Raw genomic sequence first — 19795 nt, 5'->3', positions numbered from 1 at the left:
TATTTAGCTTGTGATCCACTATGACCCCCCAGATTCCTTTCCGCATTACTCCTTCCTAGGCAGTCATTTCCCATTTTGTATGTGTGCAACTGATTGTTCCTTCCTAAGTGGAGTGCTTTGCATTTGCCCTTATTGAATTTCATCCTATTTACTTCAGACTATTTCTCCAGTTTGTCCAGATCATTTTGAATTTTAATCCTGTCCTCCAAAGCACTTGCAACCACTCCCAGCTTGGTATTGTCCGCAAACTTATAAATATAATAGGTTTATATCTACTGTGGGCTCTATTCTGAAGTTCTTCCTCCACTTCTCAGTCAAAACGCTTATTAGCATCTATGGAAGTTTTGCCCAAGTAAGGACTGAGCTAAAACTGAGGGCCAGATTCTGATCTCATTACACCAGTATGTTGGAGTCAATAGAGTTATTTCAGATTTACATCAGTGTAACAGAGACCAGACTCTAGCCATATAGACTTCTGGGCTCGGCCCTATGTAAGTACTGGATAGGCCAAGGGCCAGATTCTGATCTCTTACGCCAGTATCACTCTAATAAACATCAGTGCTGTTACTCCTGCTTTACCTTGGGATAAAGAAGATTACAGTCCAGGTCAATGACAGTATTCGGTTGCTTATGCTGAAAAGTTTCCCTTGGTGCCATTATACTTCCAAGTATACTGAATATATTTAAAATGACATGGCAACTTCATATATAGCAGCTCTCCTTTTCCTGAAAAGCCCTCCGAAGGGAACCATCTCCTCCACCCACATAGGTGTCTCATGATGTGTGCACTGTGAGGCACACGGCCAAATCTGCTCACTCCTCCAGAGTCAGTCCCAGCTGCAGAAATTACCTTCCGTTTCGGCGTCACTTGCTCATTCATCCCTAAGGAGACACTTCTTTACTTCTTTGGTTGGACTGCATACTACTGTTTGATTAAGCACAACTTCTGGCAATTTGGAACTGGGCCTTTTTGTGAATAGTCTTCCTCCCATGCAGCCAAAAATATTATTCAACGCTACCCATGGGTCTGAGAAAGATATTAGTTTCTAAAGCAATAACTCACTTTGAACCAAAAACTTCTTTTATAACTTCCAACACCAGAAGGACCGAAACCTGCAATGTGCGGAGCATCCACAAGTCCTTCATTACGGGGGTTGTGAGTAACCAGCTGTTCCCAAAACCGGGCACATACCAAGGGGAACGGGGGGGGGGGGGGGGGGAACGTTTAACTCACTTCAAGACTGATCTTGCTAAGTTTATGGAGGGGATGGTACGATGAGACTGCTTACAGTGGCATATAGCCGATCTGCAACTGATAGCAGTGAATATCTCCAATGGCCAGTGATGGGACACTAGATGGGAAGGGCTTTGAGTTACTACAGAGAATTCTTTCCCAGGTGACTAGCTGGTGGATCTTGCCCACATGCTGAGGGTCTAACTGATCGCCATAGTTGGGGTTGGGAAGGAATTTTTCCCTGAGTCAGATTGACAGATGAGACCTTGGGGAATTTTTGCCTTCCTCTGCAACACTGGGCATGGGTCACTTGCAGGTTTAAACTAGTGTAAATGGTGGATTCTCTGTAACTTGAAGTCTTTAAACCATGATTTGAGGACTTCAGTAACTCAGCCAGAGGTTAGGGGTCTATTACAGGAGTGGGTGGGTGAGGTTCTGTGGCCTGCAATGTGCAGGAGGTCAGACAAGATGATCATGATGGTCCCTTCTGACCTTAAAGTCTATGCATCTGCACTGTGGAAAATAAGGACACACTAAGTCACAGAAGACACTTGAAAGATGTTTTTCGTATCTGTAAAGGCAAAGCAACAAAATACCCATCCTTTAGTCGTATCCCCAGTTTCAGGAAATATCACCATCATCATGAAGTGTTCTGGCAATGCTCTCGTTCAGTTCAATATGTTTACTTTGACAGTTTCAGCAAACCTAGCGTCATCAACAGCAGACATTGGCTGTTGTCAAAGAGCATTTTGCTTTGTTGCAGCCAGGGAGAAAAAAAAATGGCAAGTAATCCAGAGAAAACACTCCACTTGCCCATAACGTTCCTAAGACTTCATGTGCTTGGTATGGCAGAATTAACAGCACCCCGCAGCCTTTTCATGATCTAATTCCTTTTGTAAATTAAAGAACTTTTTCAGAAGCCAGATGCTCAGCAAGCATTTCTGACAGCCTTCAAATTGCAGTTAGTTTAAAATCCTAAAGTCTAATTCACAAAGGAATTACACATTTTCTATTTATAATGTGGATTGTTCCCAAAGATCTTTCGGTCAAAACATCACTGCTAATCTTATCCTGTATTTCCAATGAGATTTAAGAAGATCCTTTCATCTCTTCAGTAACATAAACTGCAAAACTCTTAAGAAATAATATATTTAGTGACTTTTATCTGAAAACTCTTTACAAATCACATACCTACACCACCACTGAAATGCAGCCACCTCTGTCAGGAATTGTGGCAACTAGACCAAAAACTGCACAAAAATACAGCACATGCAGCACAATCCCGCACTTCCTGAAGCTTGGCCATTGATTCCAATGGGAGTAGGATTAGTCACCTCAGATAGAAGACTCTTCAGGGCAGAGACTTAGTTGTGGGTCTTGTGCTGCACTGAGCACACTATTGCCACATTAGTAATAATAATTTCCTTTTCTGCAACCTTCCCACATTGAGTAGCGCTTACTCCCGAGAGTAGTCTGACTCTCGGTGGGACTATTCAACCAAGAAACTACTTTTCAATGTTAGTAGGAGTTGCAGAATCAGATCCAAAGCACAGTGTGCGTGTGTGTGTGTGTGTGTGTGGGAGGGCAGGGGGGAGACACAGAGGAGATTGAGACAAATGGCTCATTATGAAAAATACCATGGGGTCTTTAATATCTACAGAGCGCAGAAAAGACCTCATTTTTAAGGTCTCATCTTACCAACCCACAAATAATAAAATACAAGGAACTTAAATTATCAACCTGAGATGAAGGGTTGAGCTATGTTCCAAGGAACGCATGTATCTTAAACGTGACATTTAGAACTCTGACTTGCTAATCCAATTTGAAAAGGACATTGTCAAATTTCTATTATGTATTTCCCAATGTGATGCCCAGAGCAACCAAACCACACACATCTATTTCTCCGTTATTTCTTTAGATTTAAAAAGAAAATAAAAATCTCCTACGCAGAAATTTCCATGTGCCCTAACGCTAACAATTAATTAATTTAATCACATAATGACTACCCCGCAGCATTAAATAATCATACACATGTAACAAATAAACTCAGTCAGCCAATGAATCAAAGCAACAGAAAAGTGTCTTTCACCCACACAGAAACATGCCCTCAACCTTCCCCACAAAATAAAGAAACATTTCAACTTCGCTATTTATTTTCTTTTAAAATAAGAATAATCCTGAATTTCCAGAGTCTTTAATCTGACACTTTTTAAATGCTTTTCGCATTGTGTTGTTCTTACATATCAGTATATAGCTAGTTTCCACTTTTCCTTCACACCACAGATGTGTAATTTTAGCTTTAACTCTTCTTTTGTTGACAACCATTTTCTTTTCTGGAGAATCATTCTTTTCAAGGCTCCGGTAGAGTATAACCTAAGGAACCAGTCCAGCAAAAGGAATGTAGTAGGATCAGGCCTATATTTTATATAGGCATACTGTATTCTAAAACTCTTTACAGTAACAGTATACATGAATAACACCAGAAGGAACATGAAATCAAGAAATATGCCTGGGTAAGGCAGAAGTTACGTTTTCAGCAGACAGGTGTGTGTGTGTATATATATATATATATAATCATCTTAGTATGGAGGTATTTATGGAAGATGTATGAACAGTTTTTATTTTTACAAATGGACAAAAGTATTTGTTGGCCTTACCTTCTCCAAATGTAGATTTATCCACCTGGTAAAGGTTCTCTTCTGCACATTTTCCCTCTCCACTACAAATAAAAAAGTAGGTGATTTATTTTTCAGAAGTGGAAAAATTCACAGCAGTTTCTAATGCATTACAAAAATAATCAAACCCCATACAATAAAGAAGTTGTGTGGCCAGTGGATCACACACAGTACTGTGAGTCAGGAGACCTTGGTTTGATTCCTGGCTCTGACATGGGGTATGTCTACACTTTGAGTTGGGGGTGTAATTCCCAGCTCAAGGAGGCATACCTGTGCTAGCTCTGATCCAATTAGCATGCTAAAAATAGAGTGTCGCTGCAGTGGCATGAGGGTCCAGCTGCTGTGAATACATAGCCATTTGAGACGGTAGGCACATCCGTGGGAAAGCTACCCCTCTTGCCACTCAGCATGAATCCCATGGACTCAGCATGTGACCCTGGGGAAACCACTTACGCCTACATTTTGAAGCATATGGGTGTAAAACCAGAGACCCAGATTCTAGCAGCTGATTCATAAAGGTAAACCCTTCTGTGTGCACAGAGCTCTATTCCAGTTAATAGGGCTCTGCACAAGCACAGTTCCACTCACACAGATCAACTTGTGGGATAATCAGGACCCGGAGACACTCGGGATGGCATAATGCTCCAGGGTTTTTGCATGCGCATTTTGAAAATAATAGTGCTAAACCTCCCTCTGTCTCCCCATTAATAAAAAGTGTAAAGGATAATTATATTTAGATCTATGGATGAAAAAACACTACAGACTATTATGATGATGTATTTTTCTATTATTGCCACGATGAGATGTTGCCTACTGCTGGGAGTACAATGTCAGCCTAAAATGGGTGCAGTGAATACAGGCTGTCTAGACACTTTATATGAGTGACAAATGGGAGTTGGGGAAAAGGTTCAAAGATGGAGAAGATTACAGTTTCTCTCCATTTTAAGCTTTCATGCATGGGATGAAGTGAAAGACTAGCCATTGCTACTTCAGTTATGAGCTAAACTGTTTTAAAAATAAGAATACATGTAGTTGCTATGAACAGTGAATTTTTGGTTTTGGTAATGAAAGAATTAGAATGAAGCCTTTACCCCTTTAAAGATGCTTTAGAGACAGGCTTTTGGCTAAGATCTACTGTAGTATGAGGTTATTATCTGATATTGGGATACTAAATCCTGCATTCACTGAGAGATGTTCTTGATTACCTAACAAGTAACAGTAACAAGTGTTTTCCATTTCTAAATACTAGAAGACTAAGTAGCCTCGATTTTATTAACTTTAAATATTTAAAACCTAAATTAACAACATGAACTAAATCTATTTCCATTAAGATAAAAGCAAATTTTAGTGGCTAAATTTAGCAGGAAGAAAGATAAAGAGCCAGCTGGTGTGAATCAGCATAGCACCACTGAGCTATACCAATTGACATCAGTCGTGGGTTTGGCCAAAAACTAATAGTAGTAGTAATAATAATAGTACCTAGGAGTCCGAGCCATGGACCAGGACTCCATTGTGCTAAGCAATGTAGAAACAGAACAAAATGATGGTCCTTGCCCCCAGGAGCTTATAATTTAAGTATAAAACAAGGGATAACTGATGGGGGAAGTATAAAGAAACAATGAGACAATATCGGTCATCATGATAGGTATGAGTCATGATAGGCACAAGTCTCATTATAAAAAGTTTGATTTACGCATCTTTTAGGGAAATGTTCCCATCTTGATTTAAGCCATTAGATAAAAGACTCTCATCTTCCAAACCTCTGAGCTATTGTATTTTGCATCAAAATGCCAACTTCCCTCAAAGAATTTATTATTATTTATATTGTGATAACACCAACAGTCTCCAATTAGGACTAGTGCCCCATTATGCTATGTGTTGTACAAGTACTTAGGAAGACACAGTCCTCGCCACAAAAAGAGTTTACAACCTAATGTAAAAGGACTCAGCAAATGGTACATTTCCCTATTAAACAAAAGGGATAGCATAAAAAAAAAAGTCATATTTTTGCCTGACTTCTATTTACCTACTATTATAAAAAGTAACACCCACATTTCTTTTAACTGAAAGAGATTAAAGAGAAAATATTTTCATTTCAGACATACAGTTATTCTCAAGTGGTTCTCAGCTTTCACTTAAATGAAGGAAATTTGACAACTTGCTAACAAAAATACCATATTAAACTAGTCATGTTGTGTTTCAACTTACTTGAAGAGCATATCACAAATATATTTACATTATTTTGTTTCTTTAGCAATAAGAAAATAATAGCTAAGCTACCTCCTGGGTAATCATGTCCTGTAGAAGTCTGAATTGTTTTTATTGGTCAGCCTAATTATGGATTAAGCAGTAGCTTCCATCAATCACATTTTAATATTGTGCTTTTTGATCATTTTAATTCAAGGATCAGCAACCTCTAATGACACATACAATGTTTTTTATTTTGATGTATAGGAATTGAGCTTTCAGTGTGAATTGTATCTGTCACTGCCAGCCATTCAAGCCTTTTAAATCAGCTTATTTCTGTAAAATCTGATTTTATGTAGGACTGAATAAAAGAAATTCATTACCCTTTAAGTGCTTTAGAAATCACAAAAAATGGCAAACTAATTATTGCTATTGGCTTTTTTTCCCCAAAATATTTCAGAAAGTATGTGCACAGATTTCCTCACACGTGAAACTGAAAGGTCACATTTATGGCTTTAGAATATCAATAAAAAAAAAGTATCATCTATTACCTGCAGGTTTCAATATAAAGTATGGACAATGGCACATGTTTCCAGCACCTCCCCCCCTTTTGACAGCCTGTAAAGCACCAGAAATGGCGTTATATATGGTTAGGAAACTGAGTCTACCCAGGCTATGTGCTGGCTGTCCTACATAGCGAGGGATGTATATCTTTTTTGGTTTAGAAAAGGACTGGAGATATCAGGAACTAGATTAGTGTTTTTCCAATTCTAGTTAGGAAGAAAATACTGTCAGAGCAGTATTCTGGAATTTCTGCCCCAGGTGAAACCAGGTAGTCCAAAAGCATACAAAAGTCAGAGATGGGAGAAGGGAAGTTAACATTTTCTAACTCAGAAGAGGTTTCATTTTGGTCAGTTTCTATTTTATCCCAATCAGTTTGTGCATCACTGTTTCTAGGGTAAAGAAAAAATATTCTGCAGGCTGCATGTTACAAATGGGTACCTGCAAAAGTGAGCGTACAGTAAGGCATACAGCTAATTTAGCTATATAAATCCTGCGATGCACGCAAGGCTGGGTTGCACATATACATGCAGATGTGTGCACACAAATCCAACTTGTACATCAGATGATTTACATACTTAGGCATGCTCATGCTTTTGCCCACAACCATATGAAAATTCAGGACATAATTTCTACAGAGAATAATCACTGGGCACAAAACTGCTACAAGGAAGAACAGTGACCCTGACAGAAACACAGTAATCGCCTATGTGATATTCCAGTGCTACAGCGTAGCAGTAATTGGACTGGGAAAAGAATATAACAGCTTATGCAGTCCATATGCTGATCTGGAGAATTAATGGGGGAAAGGTCCACACAGGTATTTACTGACATATGCCATAAGTGTTTTTCTCCTCTAGTCTTGTGGACCTCCCAGTTTTGATGCAGCCTCCCCTCTCTACAAGCCTTCTTCATTTGTGAGGATTGTAGAGACTCTATAAACTTTATACAGTTTCCATAAATCAAATGGAACCTTTTTTCTTTGCACCTACCATTGCATAAAGGTGCAGAAAATCAGTCAAGTCTAAGATTTCTGCCCCGATGTATACAGTTTACTGAAATTGTGCTGGGTTTACTGGGCAACTAGAGAGCAATAACAGCATTATAAAAGAATAATTACACACACCATATGGCCAGCCTGCACACAAATCAAGTGCAAAGGCTGGAAAGGAAGAATGCCTGCTGTGAGGGCTGAATTTAGGGACATGTTAGATGGTAGTAAAGCTATAGCATTCTGGTTTTGGTTTAACATTTGAGTTTCAGGGGTCAAGCTCAGCTTTGACCTTATCATAAAAGACAAACAAAAATTCAAGATGTGAAACTTTGACCCTCAGAAGGCAGTGACCGCTGTTTTCAGAGAGCCAAATCTTGAGTCCTTTCTCAGGCAAGACTTCTATTCAACTTAATGGGAGATGTGCCCAAGTGAGTACTCAGAGACAAATGCTGTACTCTAATACCACACCCCAGTACACAGACTTGGTGCAAATATTATGTGTAATAACTGAAAGGGAAGGAAAGTCCCTAGAGGCTACAGAGAAAACAGTGGCGTTATTGCAACCTTGGGAATTCCTCCCTGGCCTACAGCTACATCCTAGAGGATGGCAGGAATTGGATCAGAGATATTAAGTGTATGTTAATTATTAGAAAAAGTTTGTATCTCCTGCTACTCAGAGCCAGAAAACACATGCTACTATGGTGATATCTGTCAAACAGATTGCCATCTTCCTTTTGCTAACTAAACTGCATTCTGGGGTTTAAATCTTGAGTCCTACTGGGATCAATCAATGCAATTTTTCTGGTTCCCCTTGTCAGCTAATGGCACCATCCCCATCCCCATCTTCTCCATCAAGGATTCCAGCCTTGAATCTATTCCTGTACTAATCTTTGAGGCCACTACTTTCTCCTCCTTCAAATCCCTCTTCAGGACCTACCTCTGCTGTGATGCCTACAAGAAATTCACCCACTAATGGTGGTGACATCGAGTGGCAATTGGAGATAGCAGTTTTTGATTTGTTTTAAAGTCCTCTTTCTTCTGTTGTGGTAAAGCCAGCTGTAAACAGCCCTTTGGTATATGGTATCAATGGGCTGGGCACACTGATGAGTTGTGAAACATGGAGAAATACCGGACCCTCTGATTTGAGAGCTAAAGGCTTTTAGATGTAATTAGAAATCATATTATTCTATAAGACTAATTACATGTCCAATTGTAAATTAGGAAGCCCATAGGGCCAAGAGAGAAAGTCACTAAGAACAGGACTGATGGCACCAAGCAGCCATCAGGTCACAACAACTTTTAATAACTACCGATCTGAGCTGTAGCTAAATCAGCAAACTAGAGGTGAAAGGATCCCATTATCAGTCTCCTGAACCCACCCACTCCCCCAAGCTCTGCTCAGGTATACTTTCATTTTGTGGATTTTATACTGTTTCACTTGGGAAATAAAATTACAAAATAGAAATGGCAATGCTAATGAAAAAGGCTTTGTGTTTGTTTGTATAAACAGAGAATACCCTACCCAATAAGGTCTGGTTAAGGGGGCTGTGGGAGCTTCACCTCAACTTCCGCCCTTTAATGGATTTAAGGTAGAGTTGTAACATGATTTTAATATGCTCTAGCTGCATGTATTTAATTTCCTTTGTCCCCCCCCCCCTTTGGTTGGAATGGCAGCATGATGACCATGGATTGACATCATTTCATGACCTGGCCTTGATTATTTCCACCTTAATGGCATATTTTAATATAATATGAACTCTCGGTGCAGGTGGAGTAGTCAGGGATGGGTTGATGGTTATACAAGCATTAAAACACTGAATCCCACTCACCCTCAGTAGCTATTTCTGTTTCTTTGAAACTCTTTTCTTACCTGTGTTTTGTAATGTCTGTAAGTGAACTGCCGACTAAGAACTGGCTTCAGTAAACTTCCCCTGTGCAGAGCAGTTAGCACATCTGACTCCTAACTTGCTACACCCCTTGCAGTTCTACTCTAGGGCTTCTCTCCATGTTTTGTCATCTGAGCAAATGAGGACTAGGAGCAACACGAAAAGTGGACTGAAAACAGTCTATTGTATGTATGGGGGGAATTTATTTTGATCTGGGAGCAGCAGCCTAAGTAAGGCAGTACTTAAAATCTCAAAGACATGGCTTGATTTAAAAAAAAAAAAAAAAAAGTGTCAAGTCTGCAATCCCTTCCCACACACTTTAAGCGTTGACTAGGATTGTTTGTTTAGGTAGTGGTGTCTTACATGACACTTTACAGAACCAAAACGCATGTGCAAGAACTAGAAGATCGGTGTGGGAAGGATCCGTGAAAAAAGTAGCTGTTCCAGGAAGGATTTAAAGGAAAAGAAGGAGGGGACCTGGAGAGTGGAAGATTGATAAAAGTTGTAGAAGGCAGCATGAAAGAAGTTACAAGGCAAGTGTGGGAGGAGTTGATGAAGGGAGCGATGAAGAAAGATTGGATGACAGGAGGGTAAAGTAGTGACTAGGCCTAGGATATTGCATTTATTTTCCCTTGTGATCCAATCACATTTGAACACAGTGCTCTTGCCCAGAATATTGCACTAACACACTGGCATTCTCCACGCCTGGATTGCAGCTCTATTCTACATCGGCTTTAAAAAAAAATCGCTGTAAAACAACTAACTCACGTGACAATATATAAGTAAAATTCTCCTCTCCAATCTGCTTGGTGGAGTCCTCCCCTAATATTCTGTCCTCCTTCAACGTGTAGCTCTCCCACTGACATGAACAGCAGCTCCATGTACAGTATGTAAGTATGCAGATTTGAGCAGTGGAGCCAAAACCCCAGGTGAGAGTTTTATTCAAACTGCCCACAAAATTCATTTTTATAGGCTTCAGAATGCCTGAGAATTGTATTTTTTGTGTGTGTGCTTGAGAACTCACAACCACTTAAAGCATTAATATCAATTTTCTTTTCGAAATACATCTTGGCTAGAAACTTTTCTCAGCTTGATGAGATTTGGAGCACATGAAATATTAAATCCTTAAAACTATGGGTTTATAAAGGAAACATTAACTTCAGCATATAAATGTAGAAACCAATCTCAAGTTACCTACTCTGAAATAGTGCCACTGAACCTCCAGATGAAGTCGTTAAATTAATTGTTTGTTGAAAATGACCCACTTACTGGGCTACTTATTAAACTTCTATGGCAGGTGTTGAACATTTGAGGCTCTTTTGTTTGAAGGAAAGTTGCAGAGTTAAAACCTTATTGCAGAAATTCTTAATGCTCAGGCTGGTATTACTGTTGTACAGAGTACAGACACCCAGAGGGCTCTCACAGAACCGGATTTTCATTACATGAAAGTACATTTTTTAGACAGAGTGCAGTTTTTGGTTAGGGCCGAATCTGCAAATCAATAACCAGATATTCCTTTCAAATGTTGAATGACGAATCTGAGATTCCCAGACAATTTTACTCAACTTTTTTTTAGTCCTCAGTATGTCTGAAGCTCATGATCTTCTCACCAGTTCCCATGTAATAGCGCTGCACGCTCCTTTGGAGGACAAAGCTGAACGCTTCTACTCCAGGATCCCCCTGAACCTTTTCTACCTATTCAAAGATATGGGGCTTGATTCTCCTCTCACTTACTCCAGGGTAGATCAGGAGTAATTCAACTGAAGGCAATGGAATTATGTCAGTGTATATGAATGTATAATCAGGCCCATGATGTACATTCGCCAGGGAGAAACTTATTACCCCCACCTTCCGATAATTAAAACAATGGCACTGGACCCACCTCAGACTAAACACTTCTATTCTACTATCCCATGAGGCAATAGCTTCACTTCACTTTCCCTCCTGTTCACACCTCTATGCCTCCTTGCATGGACATACATCCCAACACCTGTATACCAAACCACCACCTGCCTTTCATTCAAAGCTCACCTAAACTCACTTCAGTGCCAGGAGTTTAAAAATATTACAAAAACTTCAAGATGTTCACTGTGCGAACTTATCATTGGAACCCAATCCTGTGTCATCCCTTCCCCTCCTTTTGTTTACCCTCATTTGTTGTTGGAAGTCTAAAATCTAGACTGTAAACTCTTCAGAGCAGGGACTTGTCTTTAATTTGTTCTTCAAAGCACAGACCACATTTATGGACTCTGAAAAATATATATAATAATACCATCCCATGGGAGGGGGGAGGACCCATCTTTTAGCTGACCAAGGTTGTAGACACACACTAAAACCTGAAATGTAATAAGATGCACAGTATTCAGGAGAGTATCAGCTCTCTGAGAAGGAACGCAGCGACAGCCATGTTAAAAATCAAATAATTGGAGACAAAACAGCAAAATCAGAGTGGCTATCTGAACACAAGGATAACAGAGACAAAAAGCTGAATATTGAAGTGGCTTGGGTTAAATAAAGCATTTTAAAAGAAACTCTGCTCTCTCAATCAAGCGTGACACTGATGGGCTTTCAAATCCCAGTGTTTAATAAAAGCAAGCCACACATTTAAGAAGGAAAAAAAACTGCTGATGAAAAAAAAAAATCAGGGACATTTCTCTTGACATTAAAAGACAGTTGAGAATTACTCCGCACGTTTATGTTTGCTACAGCTCTTATCTTAGCAAAGCTGATGAAATCATTGTGACTAGATGCATTTTTATATACAAATACACACTATAAATGATACAATTCGATAATATGAGTGAGAACGTTTGTGTGCCCAGCATGTATCTGATATGATTGATTAAATAAATAAAACTACATGACAGCTTTCTGAGGTGAATTTCAGATGTTAGTACGAAGCCCAGATTTAAAAGCAGAATTTGTGTGACCTCTTTTGCCTAGAGCAGTAGCTTCAAGATACAATGCCAGGTCTATGGGACAATTGCCAAAAAGAGGCATAAAATATAGCTAGGTCTTTGCCTTATGTGTACAGGAATCCTGTGCTCAAGAAAATGCATTTCTGTTTTCTGACCATACAGTAAGTCAGGTAAAGAAAAGTACCCACAGGACGGGAGTGACACGGAGTTACTTTTCTGAGCCTGTCAAAAAAGCTAGGGATTCCCTGCCAGAACTATTTTTCACTATGAAAGACAGCAGAAACAAAAAGCATCACCCAGCTGATATAAGGCAGATAAAAGGTTTATGGTACAACTTTGAACCACAACATCCCAACACCAGAGGAAATGTACAGAAATGAAAGGAGCAAGCAAAGCAAAGCCAAGTTATGTATGTACACTACTGTAGGTCCAGTATTAAAAGCTGGCTGTCTAAATTCATTAATTGTCTGGGTCCCCGACATGGAGCTGCCACTGCTAATGTGCTCGGTCAACAAACTTAAGGAAGAGGCTTCAAAGCTCTGACTGCACTCCATGATGGCTGAGCCACATAATCACAGTGGGTTCCATGTTTTCTCCTGCCTCTTGAACTGAGTTTAATGGCCTTTCTCAAAACTACTAAATAATTCAGAGGGAGGAGAAAAGCATGAAGACAAATGAACATTAAAAGCATGTAAAAGCACATGCTATTCTAAAATAAAAGCTTGAGAGATTTATTGAGATTAGTATTAACTGGAACAAAATCCTGCAACTTTAGAGAATAAGCAAATGTTTTGTGCATCATGGGTTAAACATGTGATATGAGAACGGGCTGCAGATCATTACAGAAAGAGAAAAATCAAGTGCTCTAAGATTTGAGCTACAGTCTGATCTGCAATGGGAGAAAGGGCAGGCCAACAGAATCAATAACAATTGCAAGTACTATTTAAAACTTATGAAACTCTGCTGTACACTGGAGTGATCTAGCTGAAATCACCACCACAAGCTGAACTATAGTAATGGCCCATCATCAGTTGTATTAATGTACAGGCAAAAATCTAATGGAACCCAGTGGTTACTCTTTAAAAATCTGCCAGTTTCCTTAAATGACATGATCTGATTTTTTGCAGTATGCATAAATTCAGGGAATACTGTAAATACTAAGATAAGTGGATACTGTAGACGAAGCTGCATACAGTAGAAAAAGGAAGCGTTACTTAGTGGACAGAGCATGGAACTGGGAGTCAGTAATCCTGACTATTATTCTCAGCTGAGCGACTGATTTGTCAGAGGCGACACAGCGAGTCATCTATTTTCTCTGGACCTCAGCTTATTTTTCTGCAAAATGGGGATTATACTGCTCCCATAACTCTCAAGAGTTAGGTGAGGTAATGTTTTAAATTGAAATGGAGATACCTAGATGAAAAGCACTATGCAAATACAAACTATTATTATTTTTATCCATATAGAGGCAAACCTTTTGACAGATTACTGATTTGCTCATACAGGCCAGGAGAACCCTATGTTCACTATGGTGCATGCAGAAACCATAAGCCAACATGAATAGAGAGATCGTTCATACAGCAGGGGAATGCTTCCATAGGTATTGGGAGCACTGCCTCTGCAATGCTCCTAGAAGCGACCAACTCATCAAAACAGAGAAGAGCTCAATTCTTCCCTCATATGGGTCAAGAGGGCAAAATTGGGTCATATATTTGAGTCTCAAACCTGGATCCTCATGTGGTACCATGCTGTACTACTGCTAGAATAGACCACTTGCTGTTTTTATATATTTATATACATAGATTTAAATAATAAAAAAAAATTCTAATGTGAGGTTCTAGATGCCCTCACCAATGCTGGTCAGAAACTGTTTGTCCAAACTTTATATACGGAAAATGCCATTTTTGTTTAACTCAAAACATTCTGAAAAATGTGTCAATTTCAATGACCATTCCCACAGGAAAAGGTATTTCTGGAAAAAAAAAATCAGAGTAAAAAAATATTTATTCCATGTGCAGGCTTAGGCACAAAGTACTGCATAAGCAAAGAAGAACAGAGGTAACTGTTGGGAACAAATCATAATTGTTTAGGGTTAGGTTTAATTTAGAGATAAGTGCATCTCATAGTCCACAGGCCACTTCAGTTCTTTGGCTGATGTGCTAATGAATGAAGAGAAGTTAAACTCTTTTCTCACTTCGGTAGTTATTTTCTTTATGCAGAAGTAGGAACAGCATGAATTCACAGACACTATTGTGTAACAGTCTAGAAATAGAAATTGTTATAGAGAGGGCAAGAGTTCAGATCTCAGAATACAGCAAAACCCCAAAAGCATGTCTGTCTGCTGAAAGAAAGGTATATAATCAGTCCCCAGGTGGGCAGAAAGGGAAAGCATGAAAATATTTAGGGGAAAAAACAAATGTAATTTAGGAGTAGATGTAGAATAAATCTATGCTACTGATAGAGTGACTGAAAGAACTTGTGGATAAATAAAAAATAAATAAATAAAATAAATCTACCAGTTAAAATATTATCAGGCCCCATGAGCCTTCCCCTATGCAAAATACATACTAGTATCATGATCAGTGCAGACAGCACCTCTACCAATAGGTAGTGCTATGTCTTTATCTCTGTGTTAAGTTGTTGTCTCGTTTTGATATGTTGTAGACTTGGTTCAGGGATAGAAGGCTAGGAAGAAGTTCAGTCCTGCCTTTGGTGCTGGAGTTGTTTCTTGCAGTGTTCCATAAATCTCTGTGGTTCTATAAGGAAGTATTACAACTGGTGGCAGCAGCTGCAAGATGGCAAAAGCCCTTTTTCCTGAGAAGTTTACTGATCATGCTGATGAGACTGAAATCTGGGTGTACTTGACAGACTTTGAGCTGTTGCTCTCTGTGAATGAGTTGTCTGAAGAGAAAGCAGCACAGTATCTAGTCATGTTTTTGGATTATAATGCCAAAGCCTTTTACCAGTAGTTTCCCAACCCAGTGTCTCTCATGGATTTTACAAAGAGGGGCCATACTCAGTGTCAAATCATGAGAGAATCCTCTGTGAAAAGTCAGTTTATCAACAATTTAACAGGGGAACTTTGAGTATTATAATAATCATCATCATCATCAGAGAGCATTAGGATACAAGGGGCCATGCTACCAGTTAAACCGTAAACCCAACAGAACGTAAAGAAGTTGCATGGGTAAAAATGTGAACAGAATATAGTTCATAAAAATCTCATCGAGTTACATTTCAGTGCTAAAGACTAAAAAGAGATCTAATTAAGTCTCTCTCTTTGAAAATGCAAGTTCTAGTCGACCTACAGAAGAGGTAGCTGATCTTTGCCAGAAGCCAAAGCAAAAAGCACACTCATTCAGATTTTGGACAAGAACAGTTAGGGCTTCATAGACTCAGCAGCAAGCTGTACCTAAAAACCTGAGGCACAGTCCCAGGAAATTCAGAAACATCTTATTTAAGTTAAAACAGATTTTTTAATGAGTTAAATATGAAAATGAATCATCCAGATCGTACTGGTATTGTGTTGATGTTACACTGCATTTGGATCATGATGATGTCATAGACTAAGGTCAGAAGGGATCATTGTGATCATCTAGTCTGACCTTCTATATAACCAGTATCCATAGACCTTACCCAAAATAATTCCTAGAGCAGATTTTAGAAAAAAATCCATCTTGATTTAAAAAAAAAAAAAAAAAAAAAAAAATTGTCAGTGATGGAGAATCCACCATGATAACTTGCTCTAATGGTTAATTACTCTCACTGTTAAAAATGTATGCCTTATTTGCAGTCTGAATTTGTCTAATTTCAACTTCCAGCCACTGGATCGTGTTATACCTTTCTCTGACAGACTAACAAGCCCATTATGAAATATTTGTTGCCCCATATAGTTACTTACTGACTGTAATCAAGTCACCCATTAACCTTCTCTTTGTTAAGCTCAATATATTGAGCTCTTTGAGTCTATCACTATAAGGCCTGTTTTCTAATCCTTTAATCATTCTTGTGGCTCCTCTCTGAACCTTCTCCACTTTATCAACATCCTTCTTGAATAGTGCACACCAACTGGACACAGTATGCCAGCAGCAGTGGCACCAATGCCAAATACAGTTGTAAAAAAACTTCTCTATTCCTATTCAAGATTCCCCTGTTTATGTATCCCAGAATGGCATTAGCTCTTTGGCCACAGCGTCACATTGGGAGCTCATTTCATCTGATTATCCACCACAACTCCCAAATCTTTTTCAGAGTCCTCCATCCTGTAAGTTTGGCCTACATTCTTTGTTCCCAGATATATACATGTATGTTTAGCCATATTAAAATGTACATTGTTTGCTTAGGTCTACTTTACAAAGCGATCTAGATCCCTCAGTCAGTGATCTGTCCTCTTAATTATTTACAAATCCCACACATTTTGTATCATCTGCAAACTTTATCCGTGATGATTTTATGTTTTCTTCCAGATCATTGATAAAAATATTAAATAGCATAGGGCCAAGAACCGATCCTTGTGGGACCCCACTTGACGATTCCCCTTTTACAGTAGTTACATTTGGAGATCTATTAGTTAATCAGTTTTATGTGTGCCATGTTGATTTTACATCATTGAAGCTTTTTTTTTAAATCAGAATGTCATGCTGTATAAATCAAATACCTTACAGAAATCTAAGTATGTTACATCAACACTATCCTCTTTATCAACTAAACTTGTAATCTTATTTAAAAAAAATATCAAGTTAATTTGACAGGCTCTATTTTCAATAAACCCATATTGATTTGCATTAGTTACCCCCATTTGTTCTTTTTAATTGAGCCCTGTATCATCTGCTCCATTATCTTGCCTAGGATTAATGTCAGGCTGACAGGCCTATAGTTACTGTGTCATCCCTTTTCCCTTTTTAAAAATTGGAAAAACATTAGCTTTCTTCCAGTCTTCAGGAACTGCCCCAGTGCTCCAAGACTTACTGGAAAATCAACATTAAATGGGCTAGTGACCTCCTCAGTCAGCTCTTTTAAAACTTTTGGATGCAAGTTATGTGGACCTGCTGATTTAAAAAATGTCTAGCGTTAGCAGCTTCTGTTTAACGTCCTCCTGAGATACTAATGGAATGGAAAGAGTGCTATCATCATCAGATAATGCGACTTCATCTGTTTTCCCCCCAAATATTGGACAAAAATATTTATTGACTACTGCTGCCTTTTCTGCATTATTATTGATAATTCTACCATTTCCATATAGTAATGGATTATTTTTGTTCCTAAAATACTCAAAAAACTCCTTGTCCTTAATGCTACTGGCCATGGATTTTGCCTCGTGTCCCTTGGTTTCCCTTATCAATTTTCTACAATTCCTAACTTCTGATTTATATTCATTAGTCTCAACTTCACCTTTCTTCTATTTGTTTATTTATTTTTTGACACCTGCCTTCACTTCCTCTCTAAACCAGGCTGTGCTGGTTTAATGAAAAAAATATATCAGTCTTCTTCCTCAGTTGTGGGATTGTGGCTTTTTGAGCAACTAGTGAAGTATTCTTAAGTGATTCCCAATTATCATTCATATTTTTCTGATTAAATTCTTCCTCCAAGAAGATCTGGGTCATAATTGTTTTCATCTTTGTGAAACTGACCCTTTTAAAGCACCAAGTGTTTATTGCTTGTCTGGACCTTATTCTGCTTGCACATTATAAATGTGATCAAGTTATGATCACTTGTTCCTGAGCTACCATTAACTTTTATTTCTGGAATCAGTTACTCTATCTGTTAGGACAAGGTCCTATACAGAATTCCCTCATATTGGCTGCAACTCTTTTTGTGTTAAGAAATTGTCATCTATAATGTTTAGAAATTCCAAATATGTTTTAGTGCTGGCAGCATGAGCTCTCCAGCATGTGTCACTCAAATTGACCTCACCCATGATCACACAGTATTTTCCCCTACACATTAGACACCGGTCTGTAAGGAGGTGGTCTTCCTGTTATGTAGTGTATCAGAGGGGTAGCTGTGTTAGTCTGAATCTGTAAAAAGCAACAGAGGGTCCTGTGGCACCTTTAAGACTAACAGAGGTATTGGGAGCATAAGCTTTCGTGGGTAAGAACCTCACTTCTTCAGATGCAAGACAGTTATGTAGTGTGATTTGGTGGTCTGTAGCAGACACCAACTAATACCCCATCTTGTGCTTTATTTGTTAGGACACTGATCCATAAACATTCAAGATTATTTTCTTCCAAGTTATCAGTGACTTGGAAACAGAAAATGCCCTTTTTTACATAGCGCACCACTCCCTCTCACCTTTTGCTCACTCAGACCTTCCTAAATAGTATATAAACATTGACTTTAACATTCCCGTTGTGTGAATCATCCCATCAGGTTTCAGTAATACTAACTAGATCAAATGTATGCTCATAAATGAGCAATTCTCTTGTTTGTTAACCAGGCTCCTAGAATTAGTATATAGGAAATTCAAGCATTTCATGTCCTTTGGTTCCTTGATTGATTTTGTTCTCAACATCTCAATTTTGTGCTAAACGAGTGCTCATATTGTCCCCCTTTTAACCCTCCCCTTTTGCTATTAGTTTAACCCCCTCCTGACTACTCTAAGCAGTCTGTCCACAAGCAGATTGGTCCCCCTTCTTCTGAGGTGGAGGCCACCCAAAGTATACAGCTCCCTCTCCCCATAGAGAGAAGTGGGCCAATGTTTCACAAAACCAAAGCCCTTCATCCTATACCACTTACCTACCCAGTGCTTCACTTCCAGAATCTTCTGCATTCTGCCTTCCTTTGGTCATGGGACAGGATGTATCTCAGAGAAGATCACTTGGACATTATTATTCTTCCGCATGATTCCAAGTTCCCTAAATTCATCTAGTATCCGTAAGATAGCACTAATGACACTGTGTTGTGGGATGATATGAACCATCACCAATGGATCCTGGCCCGTAGGCTTCAGAAGCCTAGCCAATCCTAGAAGGACATCTGGAGTTTTGGCTCCAGAAAGGCAGCACATTGTCCTGTTGTCCACCTTTCCCTTTTGGTTCTTCTGAGTACTGAATCTCCCACAAGGGTCCGACTTCCTTGGATAGTTAGAGAACTCTTTTAAAGGTAAGCTTGATTTTCCTACAGGTTAGACCAAGCTGCCATCCATATGTGTGTCCTATACATCTCTCCATTCCTTTGGACCTCCTGGATCTTGAGAGGCATTTTCCATAGTTTCCACGCTGAAGACCTGTTATTGATTTGAAATGTCTAGAGCTGTGTGGAATTTCTCCGGTTTCTCTTCTTTCTGGTGGCCATAGTCTACCTATCCTCATCTGTCTCCAACCATGAAGAATGTTGCCATG

At 39.1% G+C, this 19795-nt stretch overlaps 1 protein-coding gene across 1 annotated transcript in view; it reads right to left on the bottom strand.

Moving 5' to 3' along the window:
• CLMN (calmin) overlaps positions 1-19795 on the bottom strand; it is a 92704-nt gene that overhangs the window by 27594 nt on the left and 45315 nt on the right. The window contains exon 2 of the mRNA XM_034769203.1: positions 3892-3953. Within this exon, the coding sequence (XP_034625094.1) occupies positions 3892-3953 (62 nt within the window). The remainder of the gene's footprint in view (positions 1-3891; positions 3954-19795) is intronic.

The sequence above is a fragment of the Trachemys scripta genome, chromosome 4 (genome assembly GCF_013100865.1).
Source record: "Trachemys scripta elegans isolate TJP31775 chromosome 4, CAS_Tse_1.0, whole genome shotgun sequence".
NCBI classification, from domain to species: Eukaryota; Metazoa; Chordata; order Testudines; family Emydidae; genus Trachemys; species Trachemys scripta.
Note: the sequence above shows the minus strand (reverse complement) of the source record. Positions and strands in the feature narration are given on the sequence as shown.